The sequence below is a fragment of the Coffea eugenioides genome, chromosome 8 (genome assembly GCF_003713205.1).
Source record: "Coffea eugenioides isolate CCC68of chromosome 8, Ceug_1.0, whole genome shotgun sequence".
NCBI classification, from domain to species: domain Eukaryota; kingdom Viridiplantae; phylum Streptophyta; class Magnoliopsida; order Gentianales; family Rubiaceae; genus Coffea; species Coffea eugenioides.
The window spans coordinates 2,525,722-2,550,036 of record NC_040042.1 but is presented as its reverse complement, the minus strand read 5'-3'; the positions used below and the strand labels follow the sequence as shown (position 1 = coordinate 2,550,036).

At 38.3% G+C, this 24,315-nt stretch overlaps 1 protein-coding gene and 1 non-coding gene across 2 annotated transcripts in view; one reads left to right on the top strand and one right to left on the bottom strand.

The window, feature by feature from the left end:
- The first annotated feature begins 4,328 nt into the window (after positions 1-4,328).
- Positions 4,329-4,435, top strand: LOC113781804. Its single transcript, XR_003469709.1, has one exon. It is a non-coding gene; the product is annotated as a small nucleolar RNA R71 (small nucleolar RNA).
- A 5,529-nt stretch (positions 4,436-9,964) lies between these two features.
- LOC113779339 (disease resistance protein RPM1-like) overlaps positions 9,965-24,315 on the bottom strand; it is a 72,823-nt gene continuing 58,472 nt past the window's right edge. The window contains exon 2 of the mRNA XM_027324903.1: positions 9,965-13,098. Coding sequence (XP_027180704.1) covers positions 10,144-13,023 — 2,880 coding nt within the window. The 5' untranslated portion in view covers positions 13,024-13,098 and the 3' untranslated portion in view covers positions 9,965-10,143. The remainder of the gene's footprint in view (positions 13,099-24,315) is intronic.

Here is a 24,315-nt window from a genome sequence, read left to right as displayed (position 1 = left end):
CGCATATTGTAATTTTTAACTGCCCAATATGCCCTATGTTCCAATTCCACAGGTAGATGACAAGGTTTGCCAAAAATTAATCGGTAAGGGGTATGGGGGTCTTAAAAGCTGTACGGTATGCCCAAAGTGCATCATCTAAGCGCAAACTCCAATCCTTTCTATTGGGATTCACCGTCTTTTCAAGTATCGACTTGATTTCTTTATTAGAGATTTCTGCTTGACCACTAGTCTGCGGATGATAGGACATAGAAACCTGGTGAGTGACGCCATATTTCTTCATTAATGCTTCCATTACTCGATTACAGAAGTGCGTCCCTCGGTCACTGATAATTGTTCTTGGCGTGCCATACCTGACAAAAATATGAGATTTAATAAAATCAACTACAACCTTAGCATTGTCAGTCCTAGTTGCCTTAGCCTCTATCCACTTTGAGACATAATCAACTGCAAGTAATATATACATATTACCAAAAGATGAAGGAAATGGACCCATAAAATCTATACCCAATATATCGAAAATTTCACAAACCAGTATAGGAGTAAGAGGCATTTGATCTCTATGGCTTAAATTACCTGTCTTTTGACAATTTGCACATAATTTACAAAATAAGTATGAATCACAAAACAAAGTTGGCCAAAATAAACCACACTCTAAAACCTTTCTTGCAGTTCGCTTAGGGCCAAAATGTCCACCACACGCATATGAGTGACAAAAAGATAAAATTGATGGAACCTCTTCTTCAGACACACACCTGCGAATAATTTGGTCAGAACAATATTTCCACAAGTATGGTTCATCCCACACATAATATTTAACATCACTTTTAATTTTTTCCTTTTGAGCTCTAGACAAATCATTAGGTAGCATTCTAGTAACAAGATAATTCACTAAATCAGCATACCAGGGAGTTGTCTTTTGAACTACAAAAAGATGCTCATCTGGAAAATTATCCTTCAAGGGAGCAGGTCCTTCACTATTGATCAAACGACTGAGGTGATCAGCAACCATATTTTCAGCACCCCTTTTGTCTTTAATTTCCAGATCAAATTCTTGGAGTAGGAGAATCCACCTTATAAGTCGTGGTTTGGCCTCTTTCTTGTTGAGCAAATATTTCAAAGTTGCATTGTCAGAATAAATAATGACTTTAGTGCCAAGTAAATAAGAACGGAATTTTTCTAAAGCAAAAACAATAGCTAAAAGCTCATTTTCTGTAGTCGAATAATTGCACTGGGCACCGTCCAAGGTCCTCGAGGCATAATAAATGACATAAGAAGCTCTGCCATCTTTCTGGCCGAGTACTGCACCAACAGCAAAATTGCTGGCATCACACATTATCTCGAAAGGAAGACTCCAGTTTGGTGGTCGAACCACTGGTGCTGAAGTCAATGATCCCTTGAGCGTGTCAAATGCACTCTTGCAATTATCATCAAAATGAAATACCACATCCTTTTGAAGTAATTTGCATAGAGGATGGGATATTTTTGAAAAATCTTTGATGAAACGCCTATAAAAACCTGCATGGCCAAGAAAAGAGCGAACTTCCCGCACACTTGCGGGGTAATGTAAACATTTGATAATTTCTACCTTAGCCTTATCTACCTCAATTCCTTTAGCAGATACCACATGGCCTAAAATTATGCCTTGGTCTACCATAAAATGGTATTTTTCATAATTTAAGACAAGATTAGTCTCAATGCACCTTTTAAGAATTTTTGTGAGGTTAGTTAAACATTCATCAAAAGAATTACCATAGACAGTAAAATCATCCATAAACACTTCTATGATATTCTCCACATAATCAGAAAATATACTAACCATACACCTTTGGAATGTAGCAGGCGCATTACAAAGACCAAAAGGCATTCGTCTATAGGCAAATGTACCAAAAGGGCAAGTAAATGTGGTTTTCTCTTGATCTTCAGGCGCCATTGGAATTTGTAGAAAACCTGAAAAACCATCAAGACAGCAATAATGAGATTTTCCTGCCAATCTTTCCAACATCTGATCAATAAAAGGCAATGGAAAATGATCTTTACGAGTTAATGCATTTAATTTTCTAAAATCGGTACAAACTCTCCACCCATTTTGAACTCGAGTGGGCACTAACTCACCTTTAGGATTTTCAATAACAGTAATTCCTGTCTTTTTAGGAACTACTTGAACAGAACTTACCCACTTACTATCTGAAATGGGATAGATTATACCTGTGTCAAGAAGTTTTAAAACTTCTTTCTTCACTACCTCCATCATTGGTGGGTTCAATCTCCTTTGAGCCTCTCTCGAAGGCTTAGCACCATCTTCTAACAAGATGCGATGCATACAAGTGGCTGGACTTAATCCTTTTATGTCAGCCACTGTCCATCCTATTGCCTCCTTGTGGTCCTTTAACACCCGAATTAGTTTTTCTTCCTCTAAAGCAGTCAATTTACTAGAAATTATTACTGGGAGTGTATCTCCATCTCCCAAGAATGCATACTTTAAATTATCCGGTAACTGCTTTAATTCCACCTTCGGGGCTTGCACAATAGATGACAAAAGCTGCGAATGAGACAGAGGTAATTCCAAGTAAGACACATTGGAAAATTCTGGATAAAGAGAATTCAATTCAAAAATAACTTCCTGCAATTCAAAAGGAAAAACAAACTTCCCTTTTATCTTTTGCAAATTTTCCTGACAGAGACCAGTAGAAATAGCAACCTTCAACGCATCATCATTATTAAATTCAAAATTTTGCTGCGCCAAAGAATCAATTACATCTATAACAAAAACTGAATGAGATTCACCAGGATATTTCATGGCATCATAAATACTAAATTTAATAACATCACCATCAAATTCCATAGTCAATGTGCCAGTGAAAACATCAATTTTTGTTCTAGCAGTTTTCAAAAATGGTCTTCTTAACAGTATTGGAGATGAATTAGAATTATCATCCTCCATATCAAGCACATAAAAATCTGCAGGAAAAATCAAATTATCAATTTGCACTAAAATATCCTCCAAAACTCCATCAGAATAGGCATTTGATCGATCAGCCAGCTGAATTATTACGCCCGTCTCTTTTAAAGGCCCAACGTTCATCAAATTATAAATAGAACGAGGCATAACATTTATCGAAACACCCAAATCCAACATAGCTTTTTCAATTTTAATATTGTCTATTTTGCAAGGGATAGTAAACATACCCGGGTCCTTGCATTTAGGAGGCAATTTTTTCTGCAAAACTGCCGAGACGTTTTCTCCCATATGCACTTTCTCGTTTCCTTTCAATTTTTTTTTACCAGTGCATAACTCCTTCAAAAATTTAGCATATCTAGGAATTTGCTTAATTGCATCTAAAAGAGGGATATTTACCTCAACTTTTCGAAAAGTGTCCAAAATCTCCTGTTCTTGCTCTTGCTTTTTGGACTTTGCCAGTCGACTAGGAAATGGAGGCAGAGGTGTAACCACTTGCGTTGATTTTTCTCCAAAATCTGGTTGTTCCAAGGCCCTAGGTTGAGACACATTCCCCTCCTTTTCGAGCTCTTCCTCAATTGCTTGTTCAGAAATTCTCTTGCTCGGCTCAGGCAACTCTTTGCCACTTCTTAATGTGATGGCACTGGCATTTTGCTTGGAGTTGACAATTGTCTGCGAGGGTAGCTTTCCCGATAATTGGGACTCCAATCTATTGACTGTGGAAGCTAACTGGCTCATTTGATTCTCCAAATTGTGAATGCTAGTTTTCGTCTCCTGTTGAAATTGTTGAGTGTTAGTAGCCAAAGATTTCACAATATCCTCAAGTGACATACCTGATTTAGGAGCAGATTGTTGCTGTGCAGGTTGAGGTCTAGGTTGATATTATGGCTGTTGTTGAAATCCTAGTGGCCTTGTTGCATAACTAAAATTAGGATGATCCCTCCATCCTGGATTATAGGTGTTTGCATAGGGATCATACCGCCTCTGAGGCGGTCCTGGAAATCCAACTGCATTAGCCTGCTCAGTCGAATCATCTTGGAGTGTGGGGCACATATCTGTTGGATGACTCGAACCATAGCAGATTCCTCATGTTTTCAATTGCTGCATTTGTCCTACAGCTAACTTTTCAACCAAAGAAGTTAGACTATCTAATCTTTGCTCTATTGAAGAATTACTTACCTCGTTGACTCTACGAGTTGTGTTATCCTGCCTGTCTCCAAATTGTTGAGCATTTGCAGCCATACTCGATATCAAACTTCTTGCCTCCGTGGGTGTTTTATTCACTAAGGAGCCCCCACTGGCAGCATCAATAATTCTTCTGTCAGTTTGGGACAGACCCTCATAAAAATACTGGATGAGAAGTTGGTCAGGAATTTGATGATGAGGACAACTAGCACATAATTGCTTGAATCTTTCCCAATATTCATGTAGAGTTTCTCCATTGAATTGTCGAATTTCACAGATGTCTTTCCTAATGCTTGTAGCTCGGGATGCAGGAAAGAATTTTTCTAGGAAATACTTCTTCATGTCTGTCCATGTGGATATTGACCCAGAGGGCAAATAATAGAGCCAATCCTTAGCTTTATCGGCTAATGAAAATGGAAAGGCTCTTAATTTAATTTGCTCCTCTGTGACTCCCTGGGGTTTCATTGTCGAGCAAACCACATGAAATTCTTTGAGATGCTTGTGGGGATCTTCACCTGGTAAGCCATGATAAGAAGGAAGTAAATGAATTAGTCTAGATTTTAACTCAAATGCAACCTCTAATGTAGGATAAGTAATGCAGAGAGGCTAGTGATTTAAATCTGTTGCAGCCAATTCTCTCAATGTTCGTTCATTAGCCATGGTGCTATTTATCTCTTCCGTCTCACTAAATGAATCCACAAAATCTACTATTGAATTATGTCCAGTAGAGGCGGAGGATGCCTCTGCTCGTTCTCTTGTTGCTTTTCTCAATGCACGAGCAGTCTTCTCTATCTCAGGATTATATTGTAACTCACCTGTACGAGAAGATTTAGGCATAAACCAGTAACAATAAAAATAAAAAATAAACAAAGAAAATAAAATTCAAAGGAAATAAATTTATTTTGACACCAAGTCCCCGGCAACGGCGCCAAAATTTGTTGGCGTGTCAAACCAGCAAAAATAAAAGTTCCTACTCTAAAATTTGAATTCGAGCATAGCAGTGAGTAGGGTCATATTCACAGGGACTGAGTGATTTATTTCTTTGTGAAAAATGGGGGATTAGGAGAAATTAACCAAATAGCTTACTTGAATAAAAATAAAGACAGTATCACAAAATTAAATAAAACTAAATCAAGAAAAGGCAACACTCTAGTCGAAGGTCTAATCTCCACTTTGGTTCATTTAATTGATCATCGATGCAAAGGTGAAATCACTTATTCATGAATAAACGGGTTATGGTCGTCAACACGCTCTGACAACCTGCCTCGCCTTACTGCTTCGATAACCACAACACGCTCTGTGGCTATTTCTCTTGCCAATTAAGCAACCCTAAACAAGCTCTTAGGATTTAACCTATTGACAGCATTAATAATTAGAGAAGCTACCAATTCTAACCAACAAACACACAAGCTCGGTTCATTTAAGCTAGGTTATATATTCCCGTGACATAGATTCGAAAGTTTCTTTTACAATCAAATTACATCACGCGCCACAGATACTAAAACCACCAAACAATTACGGATTTGATATTTTAGATGGCAATAGACTATTTCAACAATTAAATATTGATCAGGTATTTAACTGTAGAAAATAATCATAAACATGGATGACAGGGAATATGTAAATACTCAGAAATAGATGAAGCAAATAAATCAAATTAGATCTCACAGAATTGTCGAACCAAAGCTTCAATTATCCTTCAACTAGAAAAGAAATTAGCCGCTCCTCATGGTGAATTCGCGGCGACAAAATACTAGCGTTTATTGAATTTTTAAGAGACAAAAAAAGGAAAAAGAATGAGAGCCCCTTCCTGGAAGAGGCTTACGTCCCCCCCTCTTAACTAACGTCTCTTTAACCCCAGGAAAACGTTTCCCTTTAGGAAACTATTAAATCCACTACGTTATGCTTTCTCTCCATTAAAGAAAGAAAGGATGGGACCCTTATTTCCAGTCATACTACTAGATGAAAGCAATAGATTATTTATTTTAAGGATATCAACGGTTTTCCAATATGGCTTAGAAAGATTCAAAGGGTGGGCCGCTTCAACATCCTGAAAGCATGGGTTTCTCATCAAGCAAACGTGGTCACGGCTATAAGATGTGTCTTTGGAAATTCGACTTTTAATAACACCTTTCTCTTTATACCAACAATTCCTTAAAACAACACAAAAAATCAAATATGAGGTAAAAAATTCATCAATTAACACCAAATTTTAGCAAAATAAAGGCGAAATATTCACCAATTATATGTTATAATTTAATCACTACATTCAGAGCAGATTACCCTGGGATGCTTGCCCCGAGGGTTGCTCGGTGGTCGTTGTAGTCCCATAGGGTGAGACGGCCTTGGTTTGATCCCGAGCTTAAGAAATCGGCCCGCATTTCCTCGGGATCCGCTTTCTCGGATTGGGATAGTTCGAGTGTAGGTCCGGAACCCCCAATGGAAAAAAAAAAAGATTTACCCCTGGGTGCCTGAGTTAAAATGGTATTCTATGATAACTGCAACTCAACTCATTTATTGCGTAATCAAGAAGGTTGGTGTTTTCAACTGCATTTATCAGCATATTGATGTGCAAGGAACCAAAATCATATTTCAACGAAATGGTATTCCTGTTGTGACCATCTGTGTCTATGGTGGTCCTTGAATCAGTTAAAATTACTGTTGTGAGTTGGAGAGGAGTCCCACAGACCAAAGCCAATTGGAAGCTAAATATGGAGTTCGGATTATGTCATGTGTGTTTCCAGCAAGATTTGAGTTTGCATTACTGTAATAGTGATAGAATTTATGTAAGTAGGAATTGTTTGATTCCTGTGTGTACTCGCTTATATCTTGATCAATAAAGATTCATATTTGCCCAAAAAAAAAAAACCAATGAAAGAATAACCAATTACTTGCATTACATCAACAATTAATATCAATTATGCCAACACTTGCAAGAATGAAAAACATTCCCTTGAGTTATGGTGAATTAAATCGAAAAAAAACAACAAATTTGATTTATTATAAAAGAATATGGTAAATCTTAGTGGTTAATAGTGTAAGCCAAAAAATGATATTAGTTTTTGTGATGCCACAATTACACTCCTCTATAATAAATGGACAAATTGCATTGCATTTCATTAATAAATAATATCAGAAGTTATAAAAATAAAAGATTTCTTACTTTTTTATTTATCAAAAAAAGAAAAACAAATTTTATTTATGAAATATCCAAGATTAAAGATTACTTCAAACATGAAACAAAGTATAATAAATTGGTACTATGAGTCTCTTAAAAAGTATCACGAATCTTTTTTTTTGGATAAAAGTAAATTAAACCTTAAGAGCACGTTTTAGTAAGCGTATATTTGTATTAAGTAAAAAATTTTAACACAAAATATAATAAGAACTGGAGTATGAAAGAAGGCAAAGAGTTTTATGTTGAAAATTTATTGGTTTTAATTGCAACAAAAATTAAAATGAAAACATTTCTCTTCAGAATTAAGCTATTTAAATTTGAACAATGGGATTCAATATGTTTAAATACTATTGTAATTATAATAGTACTATAGATCATTTTACAATCGACCATTAGTGAAAAATAATAATAATTAGAAAAACACACTACAACTATTTGAAAATTCATAGAGTGACTTAATGGGGAACAACAAATTATTCAGAAAGTTAAAGATTTTAACTCAAATGACATAAAAGAGAACATTCGGGCAATCTAAATTTAACAGAAAGAAGAAAACATTAATTCTCTTACAAAATAAAGTCCTCTTGGAACAAATAATGCTTTATTACTCATGCATTTGTATTGGTTAGGGCAAACCAAATCCAGAAAAAATAAAAAAAACATGAATAATAAATATCCTTTTTTTTGTTAATAAGTTAAAATTTTAAACTCAAATAACATAAAAGAGAACACTCAGATAATCCAAATTCAACTGAAAGACAAAAACATTGATATTGTTACAAATTAAAAGTGCTCTCAGGCTAAATAATGCTTTATGTTGCCTAGGCATTTGTGTTGGTTATAGCAACCAAATTCAAAAAATTATAAAATATTAAATATCACTTTTTTTTGTCTCAGTTACATTTATTCCTTCAAACAATTGTTTTTCTAAAACTTTTGAGAAATATTATTTGCAGTCACATTTCTATTAATCATACTCCCACTATCGCTTAAATCATATAGTTTTCATTTGTTAAGATATGTGGCGACATTAAAAAAAATGAAGTGCAAATTACATTTTCCAAAATTTTAAGGAAAAAAAATTTAAAAACATCATGTTCATGTTCACGTGAAAAGTACACGATTCATTACTAGTAATGTAAAAATGCTTGATAATCCAAATAGATGAGCTTCCTGTAGATTGTTGGAGTTTGAATGTTCAGTTCCCTGTGAAGTTTTTTGAATAATCTCGAGACTTGGATGAACATACGATTGCATAATGGGTGATGCTTTCCATAGTCTGAACCTAGTTGAGGATGACGAAAATTAGTCTTGGCCTGTTATGGACTGTAGGAACGGCAAGAGAGGAAAAGGAGAAGCAGGCCTTTAAAAAATGAGCTAAGTTGTGAAAAGTGCGGGTGGGGAACATTAACATAAATTTTTGTACATTTTCTTTTCTCCTGAGGTAATTGTGGGCAATAACTTTTTCCAGTGCTTAGGGGAGCACCCGTTGATTTTGCATTTCTAGTTTGATATATGAGGGCCTTTCCATGTCTGAAGATCAAATAGTACAGTTTGGAATCGCTGATGGTTCTGCGGCAAGCTCAATATCAAAGAACAAGGAGATTGATGTGAGCATCGATCTAGTTGAGATTGTTATGTATTAGATCTTGAATCATCTATAGTTTTGAGTTTTTGTAATTTTGTACTTTACCACATAACCCTCTATAGTTTAAAAAAATATATATAAAACTCCATTGTGATTTGGGTAAAGGTGTCATTGTTAGCTTGTCCGTAAAAAGTCAAAATCAAATTAAAAAATTGACAAATTCATGCTTTCATTATTCTCTCTCTCTCTCTCTCTGGAAGGAGAAGAGGTGATCTTGAAAACCTATGCTTTGGCTTACAAAATCTTAATTTTCTTCAAATATAAAAGAGATGGAAGGAAAAATAAAAATAAATAAATAAGCAAACCAAAAAGATGTAAGGGAATATAAAAAAGTTAAATGAGAAACAAAAAAAAAACAAATCTTTTTTGCTACAAATTCATTTAGGTTTTTAAACCAAAATTTTAATGGCATTTTCTATTTCTTATTTATCTATTTTATTTAAATTTCTTCAAGTAATGAAAAGATAAATTTATCAATTTATTAGTTTGATTTTGACCTTTTACTATTGTTCGTTAGTTTTAATGGAAAAAAAAAATTAAAGGTGACACTTTAACTCAAACCATGAGAGGATTATATATATGTTTTTAAACTATAGAGAGGTTATGTGGTAAATTACCTAATCAGACAATCCATATGAATGCAGGTTTGTACAAGCGGAAGTGAGGACAAATTGGGTTTATGTATTATCTCTGACCAAAATTTAAAATTGATTGTCTGCTAAATCAATTATAGAAAAGATTTTTTTTTTTTTTTTTTTTTAGCTTAACGGCGGGAACCTGATGGGGACTGAACCACCATCAGACCAGACTGGTGCACCACACACCCGTATGAATTTAGAACAAACCTCATATTGAGGGACATTGATGGGAGGCAAGGTTTGAACCCTTGACCTCCCACCCCACAATTAATGTGGTGGCCAACTCCACTAAAGGAAGTTGGTTCAATTATAGAAAAGATTAAGACACAAAAAGATAAAGAGTAATAGTATACAGTACATTAACAACATCAAGCATTATACACAATACATACAATAAATAAGAAGGTAAGACACAGAAGATGATGAACTTCTCACACGGATGTCGAAGGGGAAAAAAATTACTAATAAAAAATAAAAACAAAAGAAGAGGAAGCAGTGCTGTCCACAAGGGAAGCCACAGTGGCTGCTGCTGTTGCTGCTAGGAAAGATTATATGTTTTCTTCTTCTTCTCTTCCCATAGCCGGTGCTCTCTCCATTCCCCATCATCTGTATAGTAACCAATGAGAATTTCAGGAATATGTGCGATTCTTGTGTAATCTTCACTTTCTTCCTTCTGATTCTCTAACAGCTTCTCTCTCAATTGAGAACTCATCTCATACAGAGACAGCCGTTGAAGATGGCTCAAGTGCTGAATACCCAATGGCAGCTCCTCTAGTAATGGAAGTAGCCGCAGAAATAGTATTTGTAGACGAGGCAATGCACCCTCCTCCACTCTCATCCCTCTCAGCCCTTCCATTCTCTTTAAGTGCATCCACTTCAACTTTAGAAACCCTCCAGCCTTGAAGCACAACCCTTCTCCCTGGTAAGATCCACAGAAATTAATTTTACTCAAATTGGGCAAATGTTGGAGCGATTCAAGCGGATCCTCCTCGCCCCTTAACCTGCTCCAATTCAAATCTATTCTTAGCAAGCCGTGAAGATGAGCTACCCATTGTGGCATCTTTTCTAAGCGGCCACGCAAAATCAGCATACCAAGAGATTGAAGAAAAGAAGAAGGATGATGATGATTTAAATCGATTATCTCATAATCATCACCTTTTCCAATTGAAGCAACGCTTAATTGCCGAAGACTGGTTAGGTTGGCAAGGGAGGAGCAGAGCTCCTTTCCATCTTCTCTTCTTAACTTTGTAATACGTAGTTCTCTTAATTGGGTCAGCTTTCCTATCTCCTTAACTATTGTGGATCCACTACTTGCATCCATGCAGCTTAATACTTCTAGGGCAAGAAGCCCTCCCATATTCGAGGGAGCTTTAAATCCATGATATCCATAATCATCATCGGAAGGAACAACTGGTTGAAATACTTCGAGAAACCGAAGTTTTTGCAGCTTTAGGATTTCCATGGGTAATTCCCTAACTCTTGTGTCAGCCAAATTCAGATACTCCAAATGTTGAAGCTTTCCAATGGCTTTTGGGACTCTCTCCACTCTCGTACCCCATAGGTCCAGATGCTTGAGATGAAACATCTTGAAAATCTCATTTGGTATTTCCTCCTGTGTCTCTTGACCTCTCAAATCCAAAACCTTTAACAACTTGCTACTCCCTAAAACTTCAGATAACAACATTTTGGATAGTAGCGGGCTTATGGATTCAAATGTAACGAACGACCGAAGGTGGTCAAAGCAATAATTTCGTCTTTGTTGGTGGTGCTGGGTGTTGTTACTGCTACCACTATGGACTACTAGACGGCGTACCTTATCAGTCGGCCACGTCATCGGTTGTCCAGTAGTAACTGTCACCATGTTTTGTTCCCTTGACTTGAGAAGAATAACTTCTCTTAATAGGTCATGGATTCGACAATATTGAGGTATTCCTTCAAAAAACACCTTAGTCACTTGAATTAGGCTTCTATTGACGAGTTCAATGAGATAACTCCAAGCTACAATTGCAAAACTCATTCCTTCCCTCCGTTCCACATACCTTTCAGCAATCCACAAATGAATTAGTCTAATGCATGCTATTTCATAATCCTCTGGGAAGATGCTTGTGTACAACAGACATGTCTTTAAATGCCCAGGCAAATCATTATAACTGAGAGAGAGTATCTTTTTAACTCTGTCCAGCTTACCCGTGCCTTCTAATTCACCCCCAAGGCTGCGTCGAACCATCTCCCATTCGTCTATTCTGTTTACATCTTTTGAAGCCAAAAGCCCGCTGATTGCAAGGATTGCAAGGGGCAAGCCCTCACATTTGTCCAATATACCTTTGGAAACATCCATCAAATGGCCAGGGCAATTACCACCATTAAAGATCTTGTTGCAAAACAGGGTCCTCGAATCCTTTACAGAGAGTGGCTCCATTCTGTAGACAAGACCCCGAGATTCAATGCAAGAGGCAGAGGCTACATCAGCTCTTCGAGTTGTCAGCATGACACGGTTGCCGTGGCTACTCTCGGGCAGTGCAAATTTGATGGTATTCCAAAATTCCACGTCCCATACATCATCAAAAACAATCGCATACCTTCCAGCTTGTTGAAGAAAATCTTTGACAATTTTTTTCAGCTCAGTGGTAGTCATAGACTCTATCGATTGTGGGACTGGTTTATTCCCTTCCTTGTGTAACTGCTGAATCAAGTCTTTCAGGAGGTACTGAAAGTCACATGTTTCAGAGACAGTTACCCAAGCACGAACTGGGAAATGCCTTCTGACTTCAGGATCCTCGTGGACTCTTTTCACTAGGGTAGTTTTGCCAAGTCCTCCCATACCAACCACTGAAACAACCTTTAGTTGGTAATCATCCCCTCGGAGGAGCTCAGGAATAAGACGTTTCTTGGGCTGGTCAATGCCAACTAATTTAGCTTCTTCCACAAGCAGTGCGTCATCTCTGCTATAGCGCCATGTTGTGTTGTTCACAGCAGAAAGTGAGCTGGACGCTTGGGCAGAGATACCATATTCGGATTGGTATCTTTGATGACCTTCAGAAATACTTTTGATTCTGGACTTGATGCTTTGTATTTCGCTAGCAACTCGATGACGAGCTCTCAAATTCTTGATGGAGCTGAAAATTCTCCGAACAGAGCCGTAGAATCCTGTTGCGCGATGCCGAGCAAAGCGAGCTACAAATTCATCAAGAATGTCCTCAGTGTCATAAGCAGCATCTCGCACTTGCTTGATCCATTGTTGGAGCGTGGGTTGAGCATCTTCTTCTCTTGCTTCTGCCTCTCGCAGGAAAGCTCTCATTTGCTCCAACTCATCCATGATGAATTGGACCTCTTGCCGAAGCCCTCCCAATAGTCGTCCCTCCTCGTGCAGAAAAGTTGAGAGTTGATCCAGCACAAAAGAGAGAACAGTTTCTGCCATTTTCAGTCTTTCTTTTTAACCTAAGAATGTCGGGGGAGGCGGCTTCTAGTTTATAGGACAGTCCAGTTGTAGTATCTAGAAAGGAAGAAGGAAGAGGAGGTTATAGATTCATAAGCTGATGAACTTCGATGCTATATGGTGCAGTATTTATCAAAAAGAAAAACCGCGGTAAAAAGGAAAAAGGAAAAGAATTAACAAATTGAAGAACTAAAGCAAGAAACATGAATTGTGAAAGAGCGAAGCTGCTTTACGCTTGCCACAATACAAAATCATGGATGCTATTTAGAAGCACCCTGCAAATGGTGGGGTGATCACCTTCAGGACCTTCTTTAACTGTGGGTTTTTCTACAAGGGGAAGGAAGAAAGTTAAAAACGCTGTTGGACGTGGACATTGTTGGATTTCATTGAGAAGAAATAAAAACTACTACTAGCTACTTCTGTGGAACTAATGTTCTGCTCTTTTTTTTTTTTTTTTCCCAGGAATACGTTCGGAAAGTTAATTTCTTCTGAGTGGAACAGAAAAAGCAACTGAAGACCTAAGCTCAATTCAGGTTACTGAATTCTTTTGTGAAATCTAGCCGAGAGTAGCTGAAACTAGTTAAGAATACAAAATTATACTTAGTAGGCAAGAAGCAGAAAGGCACCCAAAGAGTTGGTATAAAGCTTGTGCATATTTACTTTAACGTAAGCTTTAAGTACTCCCCTGCCTTGTTTTCTTTTAACTGAATAGTAGATGTATAGATAATTTCAATGCTTATTCTTCCACTAAATGATGTTGGTATAAGAAAGTGGAGTGAAATTGGTCCATGACTTTCCTGGTTGGATAGTAGAACAATTACTCAACGTGGTGGGCCTAAGATTAGATTGTAGATCTCATCCATTGGCTGTCAGAGTGGCACATGGCAATAAAATCGAGACTTAAATGATATGGGATTAGAGTATCTTGTTAGGTGATCGGAGAGAATGAGTAGTTTAGTCATTTCACGAAATATTAATTGTATTCAAGTTAAGATGGATGGTGCTTTATTTTCCATTTATGAATTATGTCAAAGTTACACAATTCCTTCGAATTTCCAAATTTCTCACTTCCACGTCGAGAGTTTTCCAATCATATTTATTTAGAATTTTAATTTTGCAACTTCGTTGCATAGGTTCAGGTCTACTTTGAAAAATTTTATGTCGATCCAGATCAATTGCTTGACATGCCTAATAGTTGGTTAATGCATTTAAAATTCATCTAACCTATTTGTGCTCTTATGGTACATAAGAGCAAAAGCCTTAATTTTATTTGTCTGTGAACATTAGGCGGTTGCCCGGCTGGTATATCAATTTGATTAATCGAATTATAGTCTTGCCGGCCTGTCCTTCCAATCCCACGATGTGCTCATAAAATGTTGGATGCGAAGAAAGAAGTGGAATTAAAAATATTGGAGATGGCTAAAATTGAATGTTCATCACAAGACAATTGAGGTAAACCCTTAACCACGTAGCCAAATCCGATCACCACCATCTTATCATGTCTAATTTTTCTTTTAGTTTATTGCAATGAGTAAAAAAAATAAAATAAAATAGATACACTCGAATACGTCAAATCATAATTTTGTGTTTCTATTTGTCTTCTTTCTTCTTTGTAAAATGAATGACTTTGGATCACCAATGTAATCTTTCATCTCAGTTCTTTTTCTCCAGCTGTGAAATTATTACAAGTAAGACTAGGTTAGGAATAAGGGACATGAAGTAACCGGAGGATAAGGTGCATCATATGAGCCACTCGAATACTATATGCTGAAAAAGCAGCTTTGAAACAAAAGAAGAAGCAAAGGCACAAAATTTTCCTATGGTTCCTAGAAATAGCATAAGAAAGAAGATAGAAAGACATTATTGATATTATAAATTCCTGTCAATTAATGTTCGTCATTTTTATATGGTAACTTACTACAGAAAAATTGTCAAAGCCGTGTGAGAAAGTTGAGGATGAGATACGAGGAAAATACTTACTCAACAAGAAACTGCAGCAAAAAAAAAAAATTTGGAGTATAGCCATAATAGTCAATCAAAAATAAGAAGAAACTAATGCAAGAGGGATGATGGAAATTGAATGGAAGGAAGATAGACGGCAACGTGATTTTGAAAGGCGAAGCTACACTACAAAATCATGGAAATTATTAGGGAGACAATGCAGTTGGTGGAAATCGAATGGAAGGAAGATTTGTAGTGTAGCTACACTACAAAATCAAAATCATGGAAATTATTGGTGGGGCGTTCACTCTTCAGCACCTTTCGGCTGTGTTTCTTCGATCAAATAAAGGAGTGGCTACCAGTGTACCACACCATCGTTCAAAAGCAATGATGTCTTAAACTTAAAACGTGGTGGCTTGGACATTGATTTCATTGACGTAGAAATAAAGGGAAAATATAGATTTAGTCTCTAATATTTTGCCTTTCGGCAGTTTTAGTCATTAAAATTTTGAAAAATGCAAATTTGATTCTCAATGTTTAGCACATGTGCAATTTTATCCCTAAAATATTGGTAGGAACAAATTTGGTCCCCTATGTTATAGTCTTGAAGCAGATTTAGGATGATTGACGAATTTTTTCAAATATTGGTAGAATCTGCTACGTGTGATTACATGCTTGTTAATTTTAAATATCTTAAAAAAGAAGTAAAATAGCGAGTACTTTTCAATAATAAGACCAGTTTACATGATGCCATGCCAGTAACTAATTAATCAAGAGAAAAAAAAGAAATAAAATTTGTTAATCTATATGAAAAAGTAAATGTTACGATTTTGTGCTTGGCATAGTCAGGATAGAGTGTAAAAATGAGTTCTATATCGATGAATTGGGTGCTTCAACTAATTTTAGTTTAAAAATTTTCAATTTTTACTAGTTAATTAGTTAGCATATGAATTATCAGTTCTTAATTTTGTTGTTTAAAGTTAGCTACTACTTTGCATCTTTGTTTTGAAATGTAAATTAATGGACACATAATTAGACGTGACTAAATTATGTCAGTAATTGAAAAAAAAATTTCAAATGTCCTAAATCTATTTTCAAAATGGATATATTAGGGACCAGATTTGCTCTTGCAAAAAATTTAGGGACCAAAACTGCACAGGGACAAAAAAGATTGAGGACCAAATTTCCTTTCACCAAAACTCTAAGGACTAAAACTCCACAGGAGATAAAATTTAGGGACTAAATTTTTTCCAGGAATACGTGATGCAGAGGAAAGTTATTTCTTCTGAGTGGAACAGAAAAAGCAACTCAAGACCTAAGCTCAATTCAGGTTTCTGATGAATTCTTTTGTGAAATCTAGCCGAGAGTAGCTGAAACTAGTTAAGAATACAAAATTATACTTAGTACGCAATAAGCAGAAAGGCATCCAAGGGTCAGTATAAATTATCTTCAAATTTCAGAACACCAGTGCTTGTGCACCTATTAATGAATTATGGACTCGATAATAGTATATTTACTTTAATGTAAGCTTTAAGTACTCCCCTACCTTGTTTTCTTTTACCTGAATAGATAGTTTCAATGCTTATTCTTCGACTAAATGATGTTGTACTTTATTTGTTCATTTTTTTCTTTTTGTTTTTTTTTTGTCAAATGATGTTGTACTAAAAAAGAGAGGAATTTGCGAAAGAATATAAGGGTTCAAATCTTATCTATTAGAAATTAGTTTCGTTAATTTCAAAGAAAGAAGTTAATTAAAGATCCCCTCTTTGTATTTTTATTTTTAACTCAGTAGAACTTAGCATCTGCTAACCCTTGCATTAATCAAACAAATTGTCAACCAATCGTTCTTATTGCCCACATGTTGCTAAATCTTATTGTCAGCATTCTTTCTTGGTTGCCTGACAGGTGCCGAACCTGTGCAATAATAATAATAAAAATCTAAATACCACCAAAAGCAGTCAAAAATTAATCCTAGGTACTGGAGCAGGGACTCTAGGTGTGCAATGGGTTACTTGATTCACCCTATTCCCGAAGAGTTTGCTGAATCCGATATACCTGAATTAATTAATTGACGAAATGTACTAAATAGTAGACAGTGGCAAGTAGGGTCGTCTCCTCAGGGACTGGGGATATTTGTCTCTTTTAAAGTCCAGTTGGTAAGAGGGGGATTTCACCGATATGCAACTAAAAACAATTAAACAATCCAACTAAAAATAAATAATTAACTAGCACAAATATAACAGGAATTAAGTCAAGAATAAATAAATTCTAGCCAAGGATACAACTACTCAGGCACAGTCCATTTATCCGATCATTGATGCAAGAGAGGTTCACTTAATTTATTAATAGACTAGTTATAGCCATCGAGGAGCTCTAATGACCAATTTTTCCTTAATTTATAGATGACCAAGGTACGACCATTAATCACCCCTAACCAGAAGAGTATTCCTAAGTACGACCGTAGGAATTAATTTTCCAATTGCATTAATAGCCAGAAAAACCCAACCCTAATCAATAACACGCTACGAGGGTTATTTAAATTAGATTGCACGTTCCCCTAATGTGTAAACACACCAGTTGCCACTAATATTAATCAATCAAACAATTACGGATTTAATAACACGCTGTGAGATCCAAGTAATAAAATAATCCCATGAAAATACAAGCAGGCAACGTGCAAATATTAATAAATTAAGGAGCGCGTGAAAACTAATTAGATCTCACAGATTTTCGGGACTGTGCCGTCGAGTTGACCCTTGACTAGACGGAAGACTTAGCCACGCTGCATAATTAAATCACCACACGTGTTAATAAATTGCGAAGGTATTGTTTTTTTACTAGAAAGTAAGGAATAAAGGGTGTTTTTCCCATTGGGGAATATTGTCGAACACCTGGCATGTGTCAGAGGCCAGTCAGGAGAGAAAAGAGAAGAACTAAAGGCTAGGCTAAAAACTAAACTAAAAGGTGCCGTCTTCCTTCCCTACGTTATCCCTATTTAAGAAACAAAAGAAAGATAGACTAAAGCTATCTAGGTGGTCCCCACACATGTGGACAAAGCCTCCAAAGTACTTCTTCTTCCAAGTCTCTTTACGTTGCTTTCTTTGAAGAGCCCAAATGACTCAATGCCTTGCACTAGCTTGTGGTTCCCACCAATTCAAGGGCCCAAAGGTTGAAACCCTTAGAAGTCTGCATTTTTCCATACAAGTCCCTCCTTTTTGGTAATTTTCTGTTTCACTCCTGAAATTGATTCCAAATACCAAATATGAGTAAATATCAGCAATTAACACAATATTTGTCAGGGATAGAAGGGGAAATCAATAATAAAATTACTAACAAATTATACCCTATCAATTCCCCCCACACCTAAATCATGCTTGCCCTCAAGCATGGGACGACAAATAACACCAAAATTTGAAAATGGGTATTGCTCCATCTACCCTATTGCCAAGATACCAAGGAAAACATCTATCAAGCATCAGTGATCAGGGATCAAGAAACATCACCTCGGTTAGCTTCTGAACTATAAACTCCTCCAATTTGAAACAAACTAATCTAAGAAAAAGGAATGGTTATTCACATTTATCAGCAAATGGCCCAACTACTAACCAAAATCTCGACATTAAGATCACAAACTGGAAAGCTGACTTATTCACATACTAACACAATCTTTTTTTTTTTTTTGAGTAACAAAAGACTTAGTCTATAGCCCTTAGAGCCTTTTGACGCGAACTCCAACATTTGATAGATGGAGGAGCCGGTTACTCAGCTCCAATCGCTATAGGACCCGCACTCATAGTAACTACTACCTTTTGACGCGAGAATCGACACTTTAGGTGTGAAGATCCCCGGTTACTCAGTAGTAACAACTAGCGGAGTACAGTCAACTCTTATTTACAACCATATAGTACGAAAACTAAAAATAACGCAAAAAAATAATAGCAACCAGCCTCAAATTTCCAAACATGGAGAATTAAAATTAATAACTGGACCAATTCACATGAAAAATGCCAACAATCATTCCCTATGCCTAGAAAAGTTAACCAAAAATTAGAAGAGTCAAGCAATTACTGATATTCACCAGAGAGATGTCCCTGAACTCAACCACATCAACTTGATACCTTTTTATTAATAAAACTTGGCAATAGCATAATTAGAGGCAACAATCCAGCATCAAAACTTGGTAGTCATAAAAGAGCTGACCACTAGAAAAAAAGAAAAGAAAATAAACGAAAAGGGAGATAAATATCAAACTAAAAATAAAGGAACAGCCTTTAGAAACTAAAAACAAAAATACTAGCACCCCAAACTGACCCCCCCATACCTAATTCACACATTGCCCTCAATGTGATAAACTAACAGCAAAAGGAAGGAGAAGGGTAACGGTACTTCCCTGAAATTGTCAAAACAGGAGTGGGTCGGGCGGAGTGCTGCCAAATTCTGCACCATGTTATGCAACTTGCATTCGGAGTTGGACCCAGTCGTTAGCCCCTGGGGTAGGAGGAGGCTGCGAGTGTCTAGGTGTCCTAAACTTAGAAGCGGATCTTGGCCTTACCATGATCTCTAGATGTCACTCTAATCACAAGGGACTACAATTGCCAACAGATAATGGAAACAGGAATTTCAAAGTAATAACAAATTTTTTTTTTGTTTAAAACCAACCCAATGAACAATAGGCACAATTCAATCACCCATAGGTTATACGAATACCTCAACACTAATAACAAATGCAATTAATCAGCCCCTGTGGTCCAAATGTAGTCAAATTCAGAATAAATTTAAGCGTAACAGGCACCTCTTAATTTAACCAACAGCCGCAGCAAATTACCCACAACTCGACACAAATTATACAATTTAAACACAAATGGACCCAAAATCGTAACAACTGTCTCCAATTGGACAGTTAAATACCCAATTCAACCTGCTAGAATTAGCAATTGACCACAGAAATTGGCAATTCCAGCAACCACGTTCAGGATTCGAAAAACAATTTAAGCACTATTGATCAAGAAACTGTAAGCAACAATGCAACCAGTACCACTGGTGTACACACAGGGAGGATTTAAATCAAATAGCAGCAACTCAATAAATATCAGAAAAATATCCCCACGTATGGCAGCAATTAAACCCAATTCCGTCCAAAATTTTACCCTAGAAATTGCCCAAAACAACACCTTCTTCTATTCATCAGAAACCCAAACACAAATTCCAGAAATTTATGCTAATCGGGGAAGAAATTACAATACCTCCACCTGTCAATTTTGACAGGTGATGACGTAGCAATGGAGGAGCGTCGGACAGCGGCGGTGCGGCTCCTCAGCGAAGTGGACCGTGAGGTGGTCTGGTTGTGGGCGAAAACTGCGCGCGAGGGAGGAAGTAGGAGGTTGACCGCTGGTGGAGATAGCCGACAGCAGTGGCGGTGGAGGACAGCGGACAGAACCGGAGGAAAGCTGGAGTGGCGGTGGTGGTGCGCCGTGGGCTGGACGAGCTGTGCGGAGCAAGGAGGCTGCGTGCGAAGAGCTGGTGGCACACGAGGTGAAGCTGGAGCTGGAGAGAGGCACGGCTGAGAGCTCGTGAGGGAGGAGCGGCGCTTAGGCAGAGTGGAGGAGAGATTAGGGGAGCTTGGTGGTGCGAGGCGCGGTTGGGTTGGGCTGCGCGCTGTCGGCGGCGGCCGGAGGGGAGTGAGATCTGGTGCCACGCGCAGGGGGCTGTGGTGGCACTGGGCTTGGGTTTGGCTCACGGGCGGCGTGGTTTGGGCGATGGAAGAGAGAGGACTAGCGGCGCGCGGCGTGGGTTGGTGGAGGCCTGGAGGCGACGGTGGAGGCGCTCGTGGCAGACAGCAACAGCGGCGATGTGCGCAGAGCTGGAGTGCGGCGTGCTGGTGGCGCGGCTGTCGCGGAGCTCGGGCAGGCGGCGGCTCTGGTTGAAGGAACAAGAGAAAAGGGGAAAGCAGGGGCAGCGGGGAAGAAGGAAGAAAGAAAAGAAAGAAGAAAAGAAGAAAAAGAAATTAAAATGGTTTTTTTTTTCTTTTTTTGGTTTTAACTAGTCTTACGAAATTCTCAAAAAATTGAAATTGCTTTCGTAAAATTTTATTCCCTTTTTTTTTTTTTTTTTTTAGAATAAGGAACCTCTGGTTAGGCGTGGGCACGCCTAACTTCCCTAGTCATTTTGACCCCCGTCGAAAAATTTAGATCCTTTAGCGTGACCACCTGGCGTGGGCACGCTTAACTGCTATAGAGTCTACAGATCATGAACGAAAATTTCTTTCTCTCAGGCGTGACCACCTGCCGTGGGCACATCTAACTGTTATAGAGTCTGCAGCTCATGAACGAAAATTTTCTTTCCCTCAGGCGTGACCACCTGCCATGGACAGATCATGAACGAAAATTTCTTTCCCACAGGCGTGACCACCTGGCGTGGGCACGTCTAACTGCCAATTTCCTGTCACCAACCATCAACCTATTAATTGACATTAACACTTAACTAAAACTTCAAAAATGTATAAAAACTGAAACAAATAGTCTTGGGTTGCCTCCCAAGTAGCGCATTTCTTAATGTCTTTGGCTAGACATTGAACACCACTCTTCAATTTGGGTGTAACTCAATTTTCCTGGAAATCGGTGGCCCTCCCCCAGGATCCAAATAGCCTTTGAGTGCAGCCTTCTTTCTTAATTTTCTACTCCTTTTCACCTCATACAGTGCTTTCATCCCCTTATACTTGTTCTCAGTAAGTTTGAATTTATCCCTACAAGCAAACTCAGAAAATTCTTGCACAGAGGGATTAATAGCATGAATAGCAAACACAGGGTGAGAGTTAACAGGATGTTTCATTGTATCGAAAATATTAAAGTGGACTAGTTCTCCATCAAATTCCATGGACAATGTACCCTTATTAACGTCAATTTTTGTCTGTGCTGTGCTAAAAAAGGGTCTACCTAGTAGCAAAGGTGAGGGGTCAGGGGAATGATCATCATCCATGTCAAGTACATAAAAGTCAGCCGGGAATATCAATTCATTAACTTTAACCAGCACATCCTCGACCAACCCATCAGGGTATGCATTTGTTCGGTCAGCTAATTGAATTATTATCTCGGTTTCTTTTAATGGACCGAGATTCAGAGAAGCATACATAGATTTTGGCATTACGTTGATCGATGCTCCTAAATCCAGCAAGGTATTTCTAATCAGAGTATTACCTATCTTGCATGGGACAGTAAACCTACCTGGATCCCCACACTTTGGTGGTAGCTTTCTTTGGAGAACTGCTGACACATTCTCCCCAACAATAACTCTTTCATCTCCCCTCAGCCTCCTTCGATTGACACATAGGTCCCTCAGAAATTTTGCATACTTCGGCACTTGCTTGATGGCGTCTAGTAGGGGGATATTGATCTCTACCTTGCGAAACACCTCCAGGATCTCTTTCTCCTTGTCCTGCTTCTTCGATTTTTCCAACCTGCAAGGAAATGGAGGGGGATTAGTTTTAACTGTAATTACTGGGTCTGGAAGTACCTTTAGATCTGCACCATTGCTGTCCTCCCTCTCAAGTTCATTTTCGATCTTTTCCTCATCCTTATCCTTAGGGATCATAGGTTCAGACCCCTGAATTTCCTTCCCGCTCCTTAAAGTCATTGCGCTTACGTTCTTCAGGTTCAGTTCAGGTTGGGATGGCAATCTTCCATTTACTTGGGACTCCAAACGGTTGATTGTTGTGGCCATTTGACTTATCTGATTCCTTATATCCTGCATTTCGGAGTCCGTCCTTTGCTGATTTTGCATAATGGTTGCCTCCGTCCTTTGCTGATTTTGCGCCATGGTTGTCATCATTTGTTTCATCATCTCCTCCAAAGATGGACCAGAGCTTGGGGGCGGAGGTGGTCGGGGTTGGTATTGCTGCTGGTACCCTGGTGGCTTATTTGGCACAAAGTTAGACTGCCTGTTCGGTGTAAAGTTGGGTTGCTTATTCCCTCCATAACTGAGGTTGGGATGATCTCTCCACCCTGGGTTGTAGGTGCTTGAGTAAGGGTCGTACTGCTTCCTTGGCGCGGGCGCGTGGTCAGCCATGTTCACCTGTTCTGCAGTTTCTTCCTGAAGCATTGGGCACATGTCTGCAGAGTGACCCATACCAGTGCAAATCCCGCACACCCTGGCCTGAGATGCATTCCCTACAGCCAGTTGCCTAACAAACGAGGTCAACTCAGTTAGCTGCTGCTGCATAGAGGATGTCTCTACCTCATTCACCTTACGTATTGGGATGTCCTCTCTCGAACTGAATTGTTGTGAATTCTCTGCCATCCCCTCTATTAACTCCCGTGCTTCCTGAGGGGTTTTGTTCACCAGTGCCCCTCCACTTGCAGCATCAATTATACTTCTGTCTCTGAAAAGGAACCCCTCATAAAAATACTGTATGAGCAACTGCTCACTTATTTGGTGTTGGGGACACATTCTGCACAACTTCTTGAACCGTTCCCAATACTCATAAAGTGACTCCCCTGGGTGCTATTTGATCCCGCAAATTTTTTTCCTCAGACTTGCAGCCCTGGACGCAAGAAAATATTTATCTAAGAACTTTTTCTTCAATTGGTCCCACGTGGTAATGCTACCTGGTGGTAGGTAGTATAACCAGTCCTTTGCAGAGTCCTTCAAGGAAAAGGGAAATGCCCTTATTTTTATCTGCTCTTCTGTAATATCCAGGGGCTTCATACTGTTGCACACGACATCAAACTCCTGCAGATGCTTATACGACTCCTCACCTGGTAAACCATGAAAAGAGGGTAAAAGAGAAATCAGACCAGATTTTAACTCAAATGAGGTGTTTTCACTCAAACTCGGGAAAGTAATGCACAAAGGCTGCTGATTTAAATTAGGGGCAGCCAACTCCCTTAATGTTCGTGCATTAGCCATGGGGATTTCTTCTTGCTCCGAGTCACTCGAAGTGTCACCAAATGAATCTGTTGGTTCAACTCCTGACTCAGGTCTCTGAGATGTAGCACTGGAGTGCTCCTCTCTGAGTTGTTTGGTTTCCTTTCTCGTTCTACGCGCGGTCTTCTCTACGTCAGGGTCAAAAATCAAATCACCTGTACGAGAAGACCGAGGCATACACTAGAAAAATACCAGAAAATTAGAACAAAAATGAATTTAAAAAGAAACAAATAATAACGTCAGTCCCCAGCAACGGCGCAAAAAATTGACAGGTGCTGAACCTGTGCAATAATAAAATTAGAACCTAACTACCACTAAAAGCAGTCAATAATTAATCCTAGGTACTGGAGCAGGGACTCTAGGTATGCAATAGGTTACTTGATTCACCCTGTTCTCGAAGAGTTTGCTTAATCC